The sequence below is a fragment of the Suillus fuscotomentosus genome (genome assembly GCF_016647785.1).
Source record: "Suillus fuscotomentosus strain FC203 chromosome Unknown F5891scaffold_151, whole genome shotgun sequence".
Taxonomy (NCBI): domain Eukaryota; kingdom Fungi; phylum Basidiomycota; class Agaricomycetes; order Boletales; family Suillaceae; genus Suillus; species Suillus fuscotomentosus.
In genome coordinates this window covers 50,019-68,919 of record NW_024539663.1, presented here as the reverse complement: position 1 = coordinate 68,919, position 18,901 = coordinate 50,019, and the positions used below count along the sequence as shown (strand labels likewise).

The window sequence follows — 18,901 nt, the reverse complement described above, 5'->3', positions numbered from 1 at the left end:
TGATGACCTGATATGTGGTTGTCTGATTGTATTAGCTTCCGGAACCAGTCATCATGGTGCAGTTCTGAATAGCGACAACCAATCTATTTAATACCGATACAGTGCTGAAAATTTCTGTTTATAATGAGACATATCCATTCGGGAGTTCGCATTCGGAGTCACCTTTGTAAAGGCCCACGTCACCATCAACATCCGGGACCACTGGTGCTCGATTATATTTTGCCGAGATTTTAAACTACCGATGTATGATGCTGACTACTTAGAGTCCAAAACAGCATGTTCGTGTTCCGGCCCCAACATTCCCAAGCCCCAATGAGACCCGGATGCATTACTTACTTGCTTGGCTGATATATGATATTACTGACTGAGCGCATCCGTCAACATGTCCCGAGCATCAATGTATATGCATTAATTAAACTCATCGATTGTGCTCAAAACGACTAGCTGGGCCCTTCCGTTTTCCCTGCCGCAATGCAATATCAATGGGTGGCACATCGTGTCGCTTGAGCCTTCCAGAAGTTGCCCAAATCAAGATACACACATACTGGCCTACAATTTACCCATTGGGCCTGATCCGCACACCGAATTGGTACCAGAATGACCAGTTGGGCTCCTCCGGGTGCTTGTGCACTGGGCTGATCTGCACATAGAGTTTCTATGCACTAGGTTCAGAACAACCGGTTGCGCCAGATACTTCTGCATTGGACCGATCCGCGCTATGAATGTATATGGGCTGGGCCAGTTGGGCCCCTCCGTATCAGCACTCTCTGGGCCAATCCGTACATTGCATTTGCACCGCCGTCTGCAACCGCAACAAGCCTTAACCCACTTCTCACCCATGTGGTTTGTGTCCGATGCATCAATCGCATAATCAGGACATCGTCGGTTGTGTTGACTTCTAGCCGGAGATCGTAGTCTTGTGCAAAAGATCGCTCGGACATCCCGATGCATTCCAGACAGCAAACATTATAAATAGAGGAAGGCATCAAGAGCAATGTCTGTGACAGTCCAAGGTTCCATTGATGGCGCCCTAGCCGATTATTAATCAATGGCCCAGCAGACGTATGAGTGGGACGGAGGAAGCATAATTGGCCCTCGCGCAAACAGGATATCGGACGGGTCTGGCGATGCCAACCCTTCGTTAATGAAGGGCATCTCGGACAGCCCAGCGAATGTTCATGGCCCATCAAATGGCGTCAGCCCGCGGACGATACACTATATTCCGCCAAGGCGCAAATAGGATTTCGGAAGTGCCCGGTGGGCCTATCATTGGGATGTCATCAGAACCCAGGGTCGGTAAGGGTCTTTGCCTATCTGCCACTCTGGCCGAGCACAAACTACATGAAGGTTCTGTCTGCCACCCGACCAATTTGTTATCTTTGCCCGATGGGCCCGGAAATCATCGCCATCGCAAGGGATGACAGATGGTCCATCTGTAGCCCCTTTCCATCATGCAACATACATGCTGCACACATCCGTCACCATTCTCGGGAATACACACAAGTTGAGTCCACCCGTCGCCTTCGCTGAGACCAAATCTACGGGCTCCACCATTCTTGGCGATATATGACGAGTGCTGGGCCCATCTGTCGCCCTTTCCAATTCCACACTCATGGGTGGAAGGGTCTCTTCCTGAGTCCCTTCCAAGCACATTCAGCCCATCAGCCACCAGTTTTGCGAGCAAATAAGTATGTTCTGGGCCCATCCATAGCCTTCCCTGAGACTCCACCCGAAGTTATTTTACCCATGGGGGACTGGGCCCATCCGTCACTGTTTCCGAGACCACATCTGCATATGCACTGGGCCAATTTGCCTTTTCTGAGATGAAATCCACGGTGGGCCCATCCCTCGTGATTTTCAAGATTACATGCAATCCGCTGGGCCTATCCTCGGGCATTGCAAGCCCACCCGGTCGCACATTTTGGGCCCATCCATTGCCCATGTTCCCGAGCATGCCTACAAGCTGGGCCCATCCGTCACAATTTTCGCAAATCTGCCTGGCCCATTCTCACCCTTAGGCATGCAGGCCCACCCGGTCACACATTTTGGGCCCATCCGTTGCCCTGTTTCCTGAGCCCATATGTACGCATACATGCGGGCTGGGCCCATCCGTCAAAATTTTCGCAAATCCGCCTAGCCCATTCTCACCCTTAGGCATGCAGGCCCACCCGGTCGTGCATTTTAGGCCCATCCGTTGCTCTGTTTCCCTAGCCCATATGTGCGCATATATGCGGGCTGGGCCCATCCGTCAAAATCCTCGCAAATCCGCCTGGCCCATTCTCACCCTTAAGCATGCAGGCCCACCCGGTCACACATTTTGGGCCGATCCGTTGCCCTGTTTCCCGAGCCCATATATATGTGCAGGCTGGGCCCATCCGTCAAAATTTTCGCAAATCTGCCTGGCCTATTCTCACCCTCAAGCATGCAGGCCTACCCGGTCACACATTTTGGGCCCACTCATCTCTATGGACCTCACACCTCAGCCCAACCGCCAGTGTCGGTGATTTCTGTACTGTGGGCCCACCCGCTCCCACCCACCCATGGGCCCACTTTGGATGGCCCGGTTACCTGAGCAGAATCTCAACCTTTGGCTGTCCGACTAAGTCGGAAAATGTTACTGAATGGGCTCCCTTGGCCACTTGTGGGGCACATCCAGTGCAGGGGAGAAGAACAACACAATTTTATGAAATTACCTCTCACTTGTCATTACTGTTTGCTAAGTAACCACTCACTCCACATCAGAGACTCATGCTCAGCTCATAGATAACTACTACACATATTATCTGAAGACTGCCATTGAGTTATTTGGAGAAAACACAATGTACACCAATAACAACCATGCAACTCAGCACTTATTGGAGTGCTTACATTTATTTGGGCCTGTGCATGGCTGGTGGGCCTTTCCTTTTGAATGCTTCAATGGAATTATACAGCAAACCAGGACCAATCACTGACTTGGTTAGTGTTTGTATTTTAAAATGATTGTCATTGTTCACTGATATGTCATTATAGAAGGGCAAATGGAACAATCATTTATAAAGTCATTCTGTGGAGGAAGCAACCTCAGAGCTTCCCTTATGCATGACAGCTTGCCTGAGGCCATCACAGATTTGCAACACATTGCACTGGATTATTTTGGTGCAGATTTCAGGGGGACTTTACATCAGGATTTGAGCACCATGATATTTAGTGTTGATGGCGTCTCTTAGTATCTTCAAGTGGAACCGCATACTGTGCCTAAGAGGTCTATCAAGTTTAAAGATGTGAACCTCACTCCTGTATGGTGGCATGTTGGCATGTTGGCAATAGCCAGGTCCTGTTGTGCCCCAACTGCAGGAAGCTTTATTTCACGTGCAGTGCAGATTCAGAAGATATTTCTGCATACACACCCTGGCAGAGGATCAAACATAACTGATATCTTCTATGTTGTTAGGCGGTACAGAGAGCTTAGTGATGCACATGCTGCCTTGGATCCCTATCAACAATTTTCAGCAATGGATGTCCGGTTGTGTCTGGATGATTTCAAACCTAATGAATTGGTTGTTTTAAGCATTGACATCATTAGCCACTTTGCTAGCTGTCCTACAGAGATTGAGGGTCTGGATGAACACTATCATGTGGTACTTTCACTTGATAGGGTATGATGATTTGCATCAAAAATAATTACTTTGCTAACTTCATGGACATCACAGAGTTAAATTGGGTCGTATAGTGGCAAGATAAATGTGTTGTTCAAAAGGTTACATTTTGGAGTCACTACTGGACAAAAATATTATTTGGAGTGCTCAAAGTATTCCCCTTATATCAACAAACTTCTTGTGCCTACCATTCCTAAGAATTCCTGAAGTGCTCTTCTAGCTGTAGCTGTGTGAGTAATTCATTAGCTCAATGTCAATCGAATCACTGACTGCTGCAATGCCAATTGTGAGAAGGATAAGTGGTAAAACCTCTTTTGGAGATTCACTGAGCTGTATGTGCATTAGCATGAGTCCCGATTCAAGTCTAATATTTACTTCGTTGACAACAGATGAAACACCATCAAGCATATGCTTGACTTGATTTTCCTCAGAATATCCAATATCCAGCTGCAGGGTTCTGTCAAATTCAACACCTCCAAATTGAAGATCGCATCACTTACTCAGTCAGATAGAGCCAGGATGTTATGGAAGAATTGATTTCTGTGGCGTTCAGAACTTGGAAGACAAAGAGTTAGGTCCTCCAAAGTGTCATGGTCCTGGACGGTTTGGCAGTTCATAGTGGAAAGCACAGAAGAAAAGATATTGGGTTTTGAATGTTTTTTGCTTGAACACATCTACAGTATTTAATCATGAGATACCGCTGGCTTTGGGTGGAGAAATGAAAGGGAAATCTAGAACAATGAACATACTATGAATGAATCACCTCTTCCACAACAAAGGCCAAGGATCGTACTAAGACATTCAAGTTGGGTGCTTTGTTTAATTATCTCTTATAATATGTCGACAATGTCACCTGCTTGGCATTTGCTCCCCAAGGTGATATTCTGGCTAGCGGTGGAGATGGTGGTAATACCATTTTGTGAGATATGTCTCTGGGAAAGACATTGCATTGCATCACCACCAGGTGTCCAATTACCAGCCTTGCTTGGGACCCATCGGAATGGAGAAGGAGACTCTTTGTGGGTGGCGCCGACGGTTTATTGGCCATCATGGAGAACTTCAAGGTAAAGTATCCTTTGAATGTACCTACATTTAATTTCACCACTAACACCTCCCCTCCCCCCATAGGAACAAGAACCCATTGATGCTATTTTGACTGGTGTAAAAGCACCTGTTTACGCCATTGCTATTGATCCATACACTGGCCACATAGCCATTGCCCTTAGGTCTGAGGTACACATTGCTAAAGAATTAGAGAACTGTAGAGTACTGATCACTAGCAGTTGAAAATGATGACACTGATTTTTCAATCCTATAGGAAAGTATGCTACATTTAAGATCCTGCCAATACCTCCAGAACTGCCTTCCCCTCAGAAGCCCAGCAAAACCTTGGATAATTGTGTGCGCACCCATGTGTTAACATTCAAGAACTGTGGGAGGGAGTTGGTGGCCACCTACCTGAATCATAGCATTGTGTGAGTTCCAAGATGTGGCCACGTGTTTCAACTTAGATACTAAGCAAAATTCTAGGTGCTGGCATATCAAGAATGAGAGTAGTGTCCAGAGGTGGTGTATCAGTCCAATTCATGGACATCAATTAATGTACGTGGGATGTGTAGCAGCATTAACTTTTATGGACACTAATTGATTGATAGCGGTCATGTGGCACTCTCGCCTGATGAGTCTTCGGTGCTACTGTCCAACCTTAGCGATGGCCTGGATCTATATACAGTGGGGCAAAACCACCCCCAGCAGAGCTATAAGTTTTCACACTCTAGAAAAGCCAATGTGCCTGTGTAGGTTGCTTTTATAGAATTTGGTCAGGCCATGCTAAGTGGCTCCCTTGATGGAAATGTGCATGTCTGGGATTTAGCATCAGCTGAAAGTTGCCAGGTACTTGAACATGATGGTGCAATGTGTCGCTTATCTTTTTATCTGTCTCTACTGAGATTCCACTGGTATGCAGATTGCGTAGTGCAGGCTGTAGCAGTGAGTTTCATTTTGGCTTTCATATTTCATTCTTTCATTCTTTCATTCTTTCAATCTTTCCAGGCCTTCGACTGCTTTGACTACTCTATCATTGCGACAGCTACTGCTTATGTACCTGATTCAAGCTCTGTCAACATTAAGTTGTGGAGGTCAAACCAATGTGAGTGTTGCCCCATACTTTGCTTCTACATTCACATCTTACATTGTGCTAGCAATTCATTGGATGCATTATGGCCACTATGTTGCCTTCAATCTTAAGGTGCAGTTGCTACTATGCTTTTATCTTCTGTCTCATGCTTACTACCTTGCATTGACATGTAGCATCTGACTATTCGACACTTGTGTGTGACACCGAGTGACTTCCACATGTTTGATGAGCTGTTGAAAATCTTATGTGGGGTTGCTGCTCTGTATTTCCTTTTTTTGTTAGCTAACCGTTTGATCATTGATGCGGTGAGCTTAATTCTGTACTTTCTAAAATTAAGCCTTACACGTGCACCAGGGAAGTTCAGGTATTATTTTGGTAATATCTTTGAGTTTCTCAATACCAGTGGTTTAACACGAGTCTCTAGGATTTATCAGTCGCTGACACCATCTACCGCGGTGTTTTGGCATGGTGGGTCAACTTACCATCTGCTTGTGAACTGATACTTTGGCTTGTGGAGACTTTTTATACCTGGTTGAAGAACATAGATGAATTACAATCTCCAGATGTCTTGGAGGGCTATGGAACTTGGATACTTACATCGACCATCACTACAGTATTATCTTCCCAGGAAACATCGCTAGGCTATACAGTACCTAATTTTGTGGCCCATGCACCCAAGTTGTAGTTGAATTAAGGACGTATGTTCATTGCTTCGCACAACTTTACACAAACAGACACAACTGAAGAGACCAACAGTACAAGATGTGCAGCAACATAGCGACCACACTAGTGGATCCCTGACTCCCAGTGAAAATTGACTAGAATCAGGCTGATACATGAATATAGATGTCTAAGCACAAAATGAGATAGATACAGATCTAAGAAATCATCACAAAAACAAATAGGAATGTCACCCACCTTTTACATAGATTTCGGTCTGGGTGCGCACGCACCGCTACAATATACAAACATGCAGGCAGTAAAATCAAATTTATACAGCATTAATTGCATGTCTTACAAACTGCGCTGCTGCTTCCCTTATTGATTACTAAATCTATGATTGGCATTTTTCTGCGATGTGATATTCTTCAGATACATCTTTGCAAAGTCTCTGGCTGGCCACTGATCAGAGTAGTTAGCAAGGATAGGATATTCCTTTAGAGCCTTTGATAAAATCAAAAATAGACTAGGTGCTCAAAGAGAAAGACGAACAGCAATACAATAATTTGATAGAGCTGTTGTAGTCTGCTCATGGAAAGGCTGCCCAGTTGTGAGGTGTATCCGACAAATTGAATGCAATTTTTTCTGTTTTTGTTTCAGTCATATGAGGATAAAACAATATAATATGGCAAGGAGCAGACCTGCACAGTTCTATATGTCAGATCTTCCCATCCAAGGACCTCTTTTAGGGCATACCCTCCTGCAGATGGTTTAGAAAGTGCACCAGGAGGTGGCGGTATCATGCCTTCCAGCTGTGGAAAAACATGATTTTTAGTCATTGTAGTATCAGCAGGAGTGGGATGACTGGTGGAGTACTGCAGTGTAGTGTTGCCTTTTGGTTGAAAGGCAAGAAATACATTTGCTACCGGGGGAGAGTGAGCTAGCTGAATGTCAGCGGATGTCAAAAGCAGATGATGAATGTCTCATACAATCAGTGAGAGTGTGCCGTTCTTGTGTTTGGCTGCAAGGAACTGAAATTGACCCTGGTACCGCCACCCCAGTGGTCGAAAATCCCTGATTCAAGAGGTTCTCATTTTCAAAGATTTTTCAATGAACATGATGAGATTGAGGAAATAGCGGCGGACTTGGACTTCTCTCATAGTCAAATACAGTACGTTTCACAGTAGGGGGAAAAATCATGTATGAGATGCCATGAACAACAAATTTGATTGCCAAATGACGGTCCGCAGTATGCTTGTGTTACAATAACATTGCCGGACCTAGCCTAGGTCCTGACTGATAAATGGTCTGGAACCGTTATGACTTCACTATGGCCCGGAAGGCCTCCCAATCCCATCATTATGGCTGTACACCTCATGTAGAACTAGACCAATGCATGTTGCTACATGTGTTGATGGACCTTTAGGCCGGAGCACCTCATGTATGTCTCTTGACACAGAAGAGGCACCTCATGCATCTTATCAGACAAGCAAGGCTTGCCTCACCTCATCTTATCTCTGACTCAGATAGATTCATGATACAGGCTCCTACTGAACCTTATAGCATACGCCTATATAACTTAGACAGATATCATTGTATTCTATTCTTTACTTTGATCTACTTGGTATTCCCTAGAAACTAGTACATAAGCACCGGAGCGGACATGAAAGCTTTCTTGAGTGTTTCAAAAGACTTCCGACAATCTTTGGAAAAGTCCCAAGTAACCCCCTTGCGGATAAGACGGGTGAGCAGAACTACAATGTCTGAGTAATTTAAAATAAATTGACAGTAGAAATTTGTGAATCCAAGGAAAAATTGAATATCCTTAACTTTCCAAGGTTCTGGCCAATCAACAATGGCTTGGATCTTCTTGGACGACATGGTTAAGCCGTCTGGAGATAGGAGGTAACCAAGGTATTCAACAGATGTAGTGTGGAATGCACATTTTTCGGGTTTAGCATAGAGTTGATGTTTTTGGAGATGGAGGAGAACTTCTCAGACATGTTTCTTATGGGATGCAAGGTCTTGGGAATAGATGAGGATGTCGTCCAGATATACGATAACACATACATCCAGCATATCAGCAAACACATTGTTGACAAAGCATTGGAATGCGGCCAGAGTGTTAGTGAGACCTTCCGGCGTCACCAACCATTCATAGGGGCCATAATGTGTTTGGAATGCAGTCTTCCATTCATCTCCTTCTGCTATCCGGACGAGGTGATAAGCAGATTGGAGGTCGATTTTGGTATAGACTTTAGCGCGGCTCAGAGAGTCTAGAAGGTCGGCAATGAGAGGTAATGAATATCAGTCTTTCTTGATAATCCGGTTAAGTCCATGGAAATCCACACAGAGGCAAAGGAGGCCATTCTTTTTCTTGACAAATAGGACAGGAGCTCTGTGAGGAGAGGATGAGGAATGGAGGAGACCAGGGGAAATGTTTTTGTCAAGAAACTTTCAGAGGGCTGCAAGCTCAACTGCAGATAGGGAATAAATGGTTCTGAGGAGCGGATCAGTTCCTTCCTCTAACTTGAGATCATAGAGACGATGAGGAGGAATTTGGCTAGCTTTGCCCTTGTCAAACAAATCCATAAATTTATGATATTCCAGAGGAATTGTGGATAGGTCTGGAGGATCGGACGAAAGGGTAATGGACCAGAGGTCTACACTGGTAGGACAAAGGTAGATGCTGAACTGTTCTGATCCTTCCAATTTGCAGGCCTGGCAAAAGGCAACTGCATTTATCAAGGAAATACTAGGGATGGTTTTATCAGCAGAGATTCCGGATGTAGTCAGCGGAGGCAATTCTTCCATCAGAGGATGAGGATCCAGAGATGGAAGCAACATTGGAGGTGTTGAAGGCATTCCATGAGAAGTTGTTCAAAAATCGATGCTGCCAAAAACCCAGTCAATCAATGGATTGTGTAGGGTGAGCCAGCTATATCCAAGAATGATAAAACAAGAATAATCCAACAGAGTGATGAAAAACAACGCATACAGTGCAGCTTGTGGCCCCAGGGAAAAAGGAGGTGTACTCATTCTAAAGGTTAACGCACTGGTGGCATTGTTATGTGCATGAAAGGCTCGAGAGCTGGTGATGCTTGTATGTACGGCACTATCACTATAGCGTGGTCATGAAGATAAGTGGTGAAGGCATCGCTCGACCACCTGCCCATCGCTTTTATGACATCGAATGGAACTCCACGCAGGAGGTATTCTAATGTACCACCAATGCGAAGGCTGTGGCCTTTGAGATTGGGTAAGTTCGACAGAGAGGAGATCTGATTGATGCGCTTGGTCAACTCTTTCTTTGAGAGTGGGCGGAGGCCACTGGGGTGCTTCCAGGCGAAAAGGTGAGCTGAATTTTCGGCTGGATTGAGTCTCAGGTGGTTCTCTAGAGCCGCTTTGGGGTCTGAAAGACCTTCTTGAGCGGACCAGTAGACTTCTTCATCTTTCAGAGGAGAGGATTTCATACTCGGCAGGAAGAATGATGTGACGGGTAGGTTGTTGCGATCTGTTTTCTGTGTGACATGAGCACGGGTGATGTGCTTCAGAGGGTTGAAAAGTTTAAGAGATGGTACAGTGAATTCTCCTAGGCACGCGATTGCATAGAAGGATGTTGTGATGCATGCGAAGATTGCAGCGTCCTTGGGATTATTAAGGTCTAAGTGTTCTCGAATACTGATGATGATATTAGGAGTGAAAGGATTGCGCTTGTCTCATTTAGATGACATGGGAGCGAGAGCTGTGGCGCCATCTAACGTGGCTTTGAGTTCTTTAGCATTTATGATCCATGGTTGGCCATGCAGCAAGTGCCATGCTTTAAGACCTGCAGCATAGTTAGATAAGGCCGAGCCCGAATATGCACCTGTGCAGCTCGATAGAAATGTTAAGAGCAGGTTGGAAGAGATGGGACATCTCTGTTCTTCGGGAATCTTATGTGAGTCGCAGAAAACTTGAAAAACTAGCAGCCCTGCTTCATAGGTTTCCTTGGTATATAGAGCCCAGGATGAGCCTAACACGTCAAGGATGTGATCGAGTTGGCTGTCGGAGATGTTGATGCTGTTTTCGTTGCCTGATGAAATGGTCTGGCGTAAGCTCTCCCCTGGTGGTAGCCAGAGGCGCAGTCTGTCACGGGCTAGACAGTGAGGACGGAGAGGAGATGGCATGGGTATGAGGTTGGGTTTGTAGCATTGGGGGGAGGAGGAAGATTGAGATACGCTGCTAGGGAGGGTGGACTCGAAGTGGGAATGAGTGTTATTGCGAGGAGTTATGGAGGGTTTTGAGGAGGAGATTGTCTTCCTCTTCTCGGCGAGTTTTATTATGTTCGGCTCCTTGTGCTCGGAGAAGTGCTCTATTAATGACTTTTGCAGCGGCGACGGGGTACTTCCCATTGCGCAAGAGTTCGCATTCAATATGGGTGGGGGGAAGGGTGGCATCGACGATGAACTGCTGAATGGCAGGGGGAATATTGATTGGAGGGAGTAAAAGTTCAAGTGGGGGGTAGATGCCTTGCGATGGATCGTCTGCTGGATTGAGTTTGCTGGCAACGTAAGTAGTTCTGATCTCGAAATGCTTGGGTATGAGACGGATGTGTTCATGAATTTGTCTGAATATGAGGTTGACTTCTCTGTTGCGACTCCTCCCTTTCCACCAGCCCTCAACGACTCCTGTGTTATCTCCAAAGACGGTGAGTGCACTGCCGAGTTCTGGGAGAGTAGCAAGGGATCAAATGAGAAGTTCAAAGCCAATGGCTTCTGCCCAGCCGATGTCTCTCTTACCATTCTGTGTTTGCCAGCCTGGGATAAGTCTCCACGCTCTCCAGCGGTGTCCGATTACGATGGCAATCCCTATGGAGGAGCTTGCATCAGAGAAAGTGAGAGGGTTGGAAATCTTATCAATGAAACATTTCAGTGTTTCTGGCATTGGCCACAATGTCAAGATTTGCATTGCAACGACTTCTTTTACGGCTACAATCTCTCCCGTCATTTACAAGAGAAACATGGAATTCACGGGTCAGACAAGGATCACGTTTTCTGCCTATGGAACTCTTGTTATTTGGAGCTCAATAAGGAGAGTCTTACGAGACATGTTGAGGAAAAACATCTGAAGATTGTGCACCCGTGCGGGTGCGGCAAAGAATTCTCGCGCAGAGATACTCTCAACAGACACAGGAGAGAGAAGCAGCATTAAATAGGGAGTCTTTTGACAAGGGATCCCGTTCTATCTATCTTCTATCCCATGACTTCAGTTTAAGTATCTGTTGTCTATGTTGCTTCCGACGTACTTACTAGCTCTGTTTATCCTGGTGGTATAATATTCATGTAGTACGTAGGGTGCGGGCAGATAAATAGGCTTTGTGGCACCGCCGTTTTGTAAGAGCTCCGACCACCATAATAGGTCGATCACGATGGCCTTAATGGGGCGGTGCAGGAGGTAGGGTTTCTTAGTGCAGATACCTAACATGCTTTCTAGGGACGTGAGATAAGCTCGGCCATGCTTTACTACCTCACACGCATGTAGAAGCTTGCCGTATAGTTCGTGCACGTCTTGTAGCACGTGGGAATTGCGCTTGCGCCAATTGTGAATAGCTAGGAGGTATTTGTTAACTTTGGCGGTACTGAGTGAGACGGCGCGATTCTTTACGTCCCATTGGAAGCCAATGCAAATAGTAGATGATGCGAAGGGTTGGTCTTTCTGGATTTCCCAAATGATTCCTAGTTCTGCCGAGAGATCGTCGACATCTTTTAGACAGTAACTGAAGCACTTATCGTGGTTTGATCTAGGGGAAACATTTGATAAATCTTTCAAGGGCCATGCGCAGTCCTTGTTGAACTCTTCTGTTGATCCATCATCAAACACGTGTCCGCCAAATCAAAGTCTTCCACCTGACTGCTGCATGCCTTTCTTGGTGAGGTCTATGTGCCAGGTTTTGCGCTGACAGTTGTATTCAGCTAAATGTTCTCGCGGGATGTGAATGAAAAGGTGGTCATCTACCCATTTGTCTAAGGGGCCAATGCCATGATGCCTAAAGAGTTCTGCACCTGCATCTGCTACATGACCATAAGCTCCTGCAGATGGAGCAGCTCCGAACGCCATGCAGGTATCTATGCAAAATTCAGAGTCTGATACTCGAATGATGTTTGCGGGCCATTGAGATGTGTGGAGGGGAATTGTCCTGTAAGCTGTTTGTATGGTGATGTGAGAATGGTTAGTCGTCTGTCTAAAGCCTATTGTGAGAGGATTCTTGTACCTGTCTGAGTGTCTTGAGGGCTTGATCGCGATCTATGTTAAAAATCTCCTCTCTCGCTTCAAGGATGAGCTCTTGATTGAGCTCCACTATAGACCATCCATGTGGACCACCAGCTGTGAGATGCCACATTCTGCGTTGCTGACTCTGGTAGAGCAAGAGTGCATGTTGTTACGACGTGTGTCGCGTGCGGACTGGGATAATCTAACAGCGACGATCACAACAGTGATACCTCGTGCTGAGAGTCCGAGGTCGGCTTCCACAGAAGAGCGGAAGTTGCGTACGTTCACGGAGGTGAACGATGATAGCGAGTTACAGGCAGAAGGGGTCTCAAGTCCTTCTGAAGGTACGGATCTGATGTCGAGCAGGTAGCTTTAGCAAGACAAAGGTTTCGATGGTAAACCCAGTAGGATTAAAGTAAGGAACATCTACTTTAATCTATCGACCTTATATAAGGCTACTCTATCGTATCTAAGCTCAGCCTGAAGCTGGGTTCTAAGTGCTTATCTATCGAGTCAGAGATACCATGCATGAGGCAGGCTTCTATCTAGGATAAGGACCACGAGGCGTCCTTCTATCAGTACATGAGGCAACACGAGGCTTGCCTTCTATCTTGATAACATATATAGGTCTTCTAGACCTATGTCGTCATATCATGTAAGCGATCCAGATCGCTTACCTAATCCGGCATCTTCCGGACTTCTCTTCTATTCATCATCTATCATCAAGGCCTAAAGGCCCGGGTATCGTGTCGTTGCCGTGCAAGGTGGCAGAGGGCTGGTCGTGTAGCTGGGGGCTCACGTAGTGACTGTAACATTACCCCATTACTACGCACAAAGTCACCGGCTTTGTATTCTTTAGATGTCTTCTTCCATCGTAGCAACAAGTGGTGCGGGAGTTACTGATGTGGAGGCGGAAGGTGCAGAGGGAGGTTCAGGGACAGGGGAAAGTTCAGTGGGATGCTGAAGTTCTAGATCCGCGAGTGCCTTGTGGTTATGCTCCCAATCTAAGAGAGCTTCAAAGAACTTCTCTTCATCGCTAAACTCTTGGAGTACAATGCGTCCGTTGAGTCGCGGGCAGTGGACCGACAGATGGTCAGGTCCTAGTTCATCGCAGATGCAACAAACATAATCTGGACATCTTCTGAACTGATGTCCGTATCCTCCGCAGCGCTTGCAGAGCGTTCTACGGGTTCGATCTATGGTAGCCGCCTTTCTTCTCAGCGGGCGTACCGGGCGGGGTTCTTCTACAAGAGGCTTCACTTCAACTTTCTTTATCGCTAGGTCGGTGATATCGGAGAAGTCGAGGGGGAGTAAGTGAAGTGCGAAGTTTCTGATCCGCCGTTGCAGATGAAGTATAGCAAGTTTCCGAGTTGCTTCATCAAGGTCAACACGATTGGCTACATCTTCCAGCAGCTTCGTGGTTCGTATAATGCAGACGGTGAGGGATGTACACGCTGCAGTTCTGGCGTCTTGTTCACCAAGGATTTCGTCGATCGCTTGGGAGTACGCGGGGGTCAGGATAGCAGCTTCATTGAACGCGCTGTTTTCCGTCATTCTGAGGACTACTCCGTAGTCTGAGTCCTTCAGTGTCATTTTGATAGAGTCGTTGTCGATGGAGTTTGTCATGATGATGATGGAGGTTCGTTGGGAGAGATGTTTAGGGATCGAGAGGGTTTATAACCTTCTTCCAGATCAATCCAAGCTCCGATTCATTCTAAACTTATCTTTATCGTTATCTCTTATCGTCTTATCTAGCCATGAGGCTAACTCGTGTTCGAGATTCTTCTTCGCTATCAGAGGGAGAGTGCCGTGATAGGTACTATCATCCTTTATCTTTTGTTGAAAGATCAGGTCGTCATCAGAGGGTGGTCGTCATTGCCATGATGGGTTCTAGAGGGTTCCAAGGGCTTTGTAGGAGTTTCTTGGGGTCGTCCAGCGGGGAGATCGTCTTCTATTACCCTTTGTTTATATATGGTCTACTCGGGTGGTCGAAGTGCAGTGATGTAAGGGGTCCCGAAGCTTGCAGGAGTTTTCCGGGGTTCGTCCTTGTTCATCGTCTAGTTTTACGTCATTACGGACAATCGTAGTTTAGGGTCATTCCGGACCTTATCTAGTTTTAGGTCGTTCCGGACCAACGTAGAAGTTGGTCGAGTTCGGGATCGGTGATCAGTGTTCGGGGTGGAGTAGGCGTGGAAAATAAGTAAAATGGAGGATTTCACCCCCTTACTAAGCCATTAGTCACCGACTAATCATAATCAATCAGAAGTCTAGGCCAGGGAGCGGGCCGTCGTCTTCGAAGTCGTTTCCTTCTGAATCTACCATTCGCAGATCATGCGAAGAGGGTGCGTTCGTGTCTTCATCCTCGTCATCCTCGGAGTTGTTCATGTCAATAAATTTGACAAAACTCGGCCCGTCGTCTAGTGCTTCCTGTTTTATTTCTTTTTGACGATATGCTTCATGGATCGAAGCGATTCGGTCAATAAAAATATCCTGGGCTTCTTGTAACACAGGAGGGAGTTCGGTACCAGAAGATAGCGTCATTGCTTCTTCGGAATGATGTACGGGTGTCGTAGAGAGGTTGAGGGAATTCGGCGGTTCATCGGCGGTTAAATACGCCGGTTCAGGGTCTTCCTCCATTGCGGACTCAGGACTTTCATAGAATCTGAGTTTCTTGGCGGTGGGAGGGTCTTCGATTCGGACTGCTCGTCCTTTTCCGAGAACGGATATCGGTTCTCCGGAGAATTCGAATCTCTGAGTTATTTCTGGTTCAGGGGCCAGTCTGGGCGCCTTGGATACAGGCGGTTCTTCATTCATCATTGCACGTCCCTTCCCAAGGACTTGTGCAGGTTCTGCCGAGAATTCATATCGGGCAGGTGCGGGATCTTCTTCAATCTTCATCGGCTGAACAGCCGGTACAATCTTCTTCGTCCGTGGCGGTTCGGGATAAATGTGGTCAGATATCAGCGCCGGTCTGGAAGTCTTCTTCTGAGTTGTCTCCGGATCAGTGGCCGGTTTCTTCTGTTCATATCTTTTTGCTGCTAGGTCAATTCTAGGCAGCGAGTCTTTCTTCGTCACGGTTTTCGCGGGCCGTGGTGCGGTTTCTGAAGTTTCAACGGGGTTTCCGTCCTGCGGTTCTTCGTGGACCGGTGCAATTCGTGTCGTTCGGGCTAATGGTACTGTGCCCGAAGAGAAGGTGCGGGGAGTTGTCGGGGATACCGATCGTTTTCTTTTCTTTGCCACCTTCTTTTCTTCTTTCAGGAAGAGGGGCGTCTTGCCGTTCTTCTTCCGATCAGAATCTATTTCTTTTTCCTTCTTTCGGGAATCTGCGGTACTTTTGAGGGTCACCGTGCTGGTTTTCCAATTGATCAGGGGGTTCTGGCTGGTAAGCCAAGGTCGTCCAAGCAGGAACTTGTCTTTTGGACCAAGTTCGGCTAGGTAAAACCTTTCAGAGATTACCCGTTCATCGATCTGGAAGGTAAGGTTGCAAAACCTTTCTATCGGCTTCTTTCCGAAGCAGGATCCATCAGCGTTCGAGAGTGTCAGGGGGTTCTCTAGCTGGTGCGTCAAGATGCGGTGCTGCGTGATCACGTCCTGGTTGACAAAGGACTGACACGCCCCAGAATCTACGATCATAGATGTCGCGATGGGGGTACTTCTTGTTCTGGAAATCAGGGTGGCGTTCACCCGTAGATCATCCTTAGCCCCGGCTTTCTTGATAGCGCGCAGGGGTTCTTCTTCGATCATCTTTCTCCGTGAGGTTCGGGTCCATTGAGGACAGCTCGCGGCTTTGTGTCCGATGACGTGGCACACAAAACATTTCTTTTCTCGCAGACAGAGGCGAGTCTCCTTCCCGGTGAGATGCGCAGCGGCGAAGGTGTTTCTGGTAGTTGCCATATTGGAGATGGGTTCTACAATTCTTCGTGGTATCCTTTTCTTGGAGCTTTCCACAGTGACGACGGTTCTTATATTCTTGCGACTGGTCAGGCCGGTACGATCAGGGTTCTAAATCAGGGATATGAAAATCCTTTCGGGATCTAGGTTCGGGGTTCTACGAGTGTCGGTAGCGTTGACAGCAAGTGCAATCAGTTATCTTGTAGCCTGTGATGGAGGCGTACAGTAAAGGGAACTTTAATCCTTTGTTACGACGTGTGTCGCGTGCGGACTGGGATAATCTAACAGCGACGATCACAACAGTGATACCTCGTGCTGAGAGTCCGAGGTCGGCTTCCACAGAAGAGCGGAAGTTGCGTACGTTCACGGAGGTGAACGATGATAGCGAGTTACAGGCAGAAGGGGTCTCAAGTCCTTCTGAAGGTACGGATCTGATGTCGAGCAGGTAGCTTTAGCAAGACAAAGGTTTCGATGGTAAACCCAGTAGGATTAAAGTAAGGAACATCTACTTTAATCTATCGACCTTATATAAGGCTACTCTATCGTATCTAAGCTCAGCCTGAAGCTGGGTTCTAAGTGCTTATCTATCGAGTCAGAGATACCATGCATGAGGCAGGCTTCTATCTAGGATAAGGACCACGAGGCGTCCTTCTATCAGTACATGAGGCAACACGAGGCTTGCCTTCTATCTTGATAACATATATAGGTCTTCTAGACCTATGTCGTCATATCATGTAAGCGATCCAGATCGCTTACCTAATCCGGCATCTTCCGGACTTCTCTTCTATTCATCATCTATCATCAAGGCCTAAAGGCCCGGGTATCGTGTCGTTGCCGTGCAAGGTGGCAGAGGGCTGGTCGTGTAGCTGGGGGCTCACGTAGTGACTGTAACACATGTTGCTTCAGAAGGTCCGTAGCATGACGCCAACGATGATTTTGAAGAGCTGTCCAAAAACTTATGTGCATGTTAATGCGATCTTCTGGCCATTCTTGTTGCTTCATGGCTGTGATCATGCATGGTGCGGCTTCATTGAATTCTTCCCAAGATAGATTCTCGTCCTTGGTGATGACAGTTTTTGAGTCACGAGTTTCATCCGCGTTAACCCACATCTGTTGGTCATCTGCTCCTGGGATCAGGATTAAGCCTTGCGGTTCTGTTGAGAGAAGATTCTTCTTGGCTTCGGACAGGCCTTTATTGGTGAAGTAAAAGAGTTTGCAGTAATCCCCAGTTTTGAGTTTGCGTACAGCATAGTGAGAAGAGATGATGGTGGGAATGGTCAGTATCTTAGCTGCAGAGACGGGGACAAATTTAGCTTTGTTCTTCTGGTGTTCTTCCTTGCGCGCTGCAATAAGTTCGTCTTCCAGCGCTTGCTGCCGTTCTTGCTCTTGCTCGGCTGCGACCTGCCGAGCTTCTTGAGCCTGCCTTAGTTCTATTTCTGCTTGCTCTGCCCAAGCATCTTTGGCAGCGTCGTTGTTGAAGGTCCAGATAGTTTCAAGCACTTCTGCAGCTGCTTCTTCGTTCGCGAGACCTCTAGCGATTAGATGAGCCCTGGCTGTGGCGTACTCGACGGTCATGAAGTCTGACAAGATTGCCTCGTTGGGATTATCTAACATAGATACCAGTATTAATTATTGAGCAGAGAAATAAAGTTATGTCTGGGATCGTCTACGCTGGTGGGTGATGGATGTGGACGAGAACGAAGAGTGTTACTGTCACACCACTAACTCACACGTAGACTAACTTCTGTGTTAGCCTCGTTCCTCGGCTAACTCAGAAAACCCACTTTGAGTTCCAGCCCCACTCACAGCCCCTTGGATCTGTTAGTTTCTAACCAGTTTTTGAAGCACCAGTTAGCCAAAGATAACCTTCTTGAGATGGTAGACACCATTGTCTGCGATGGAGATGACTTGGTGAGCGCAACAAGAAAGGCTTTGGTGCAGGAAATTCAAGAACACCAGACTTACTTAGACCAGGTTGTTTGTGAGAATTGGCTATACCAGCAAGCCAGTAATGCTGTTCTTTCCACAGAGTATCGGCATCAACTTCCCATCGTCTATGATAACTGTAAGTGAGAAAATTGGAGATCAATTTATCTGTTAATACTTTCAATAGCTCATCATTTTGACATACCCGCCCCTTCAAAGTTTAGCCATTTCACTTCTGTCTTGTGTTTTCATTGGCATACTCCTCCATATACTTGGCTCTCTCTCGGCGGAATGCATCATTTCTCCTCATCATTATGGGATGTGTGGTCACTTCAAGTCTTCGCCGGTTTCTCCAAGACATCAAAGACGATGTAAAAGATCACCAAAATCTACTTAA

At 46.6% G+C, this 18,901-nt stretch overlaps 4 protein-coding genes across 4 annotated transcripts; 1 reads left to right on the top strand and 3 right to left on the bottom strand.

Moving 5' to 3' along the window:
- Positions 1-418: 418 nt before the first annotated feature.
- Positions 419-2,158, bottom strand: F5891DRAFT_987248 (uncharacterized protein; the record flags this gene model as incomplete). Its single annotated transcript, XM_041377874.1, has 6 exons — positions 419-549; positions 583-640; positions 765-932; positions 1,463-1,717; positions 1,745-1,963; positions 2,033-2,158. 6 exons carry the CDS (start codon positions 2,156-2,158, stop codon positions 419-421), a joined length of 957 nt encoding a protein of 318 aa, XP_041217615.1.
- Positions 2,159-4,564: 2,406 nt separating this feature from the next.
- Positions 4,565-5,438, top strand: F5891DRAFT_1198419 (uncharacterized protein; the record flags this gene model as incomplete). Its single annotated transcript, XM_041368628.1, has 5 exons — positions 4,565-4,702; positions 4,767-4,904; positions 4,962-5,113; positions 5,169-5,240; positions 5,294-5,438. The coding sequence occupies 5 exons, from the start codon at positions 4,565-4,567 to the stop codon at positions 5,436-5,438; spliced, it is 645 nt and encodes a 214-aa protein (XP_041217614.1).
- Positions 5,439-13,542: 8,104 nt separating this feature from the next.
- Positions 13,543-14,313, bottom strand: F5891DRAFT_1198415 (uncharacterized protein; the record flags this gene model as incomplete). The annotated part of the gene is made up of 1 exon (XM_041368627.1): positions 13,543-14,313. The coding sequence occupies one exon, from the start codon at positions 14,311-14,313 to the stop codon at positions 13,543-13,545; it is 771 nt and encodes a 256-aa protein (XP_041217613.1).
- A 3,066-nt stretch (positions 14,314-17,379) lies between these two features.
- Positions 17,380-18,192, bottom strand: F5891DRAFT_965204 (uncharacterized protein; the record flags this gene model as incomplete). Its single annotated transcript, XM_041376143.1, has 1 exon — positions 17,380-18,192. The coding sequence occupies one exon, from the start codon at positions 18,190-18,192 to the stop codon at positions 17,380-17,382; it is 813 nt and encodes a 270-aa protein (XP_041217612.1).
- Between the last annotated feature and the right edge of the window lie 709 nt (positions 18,193-18,901).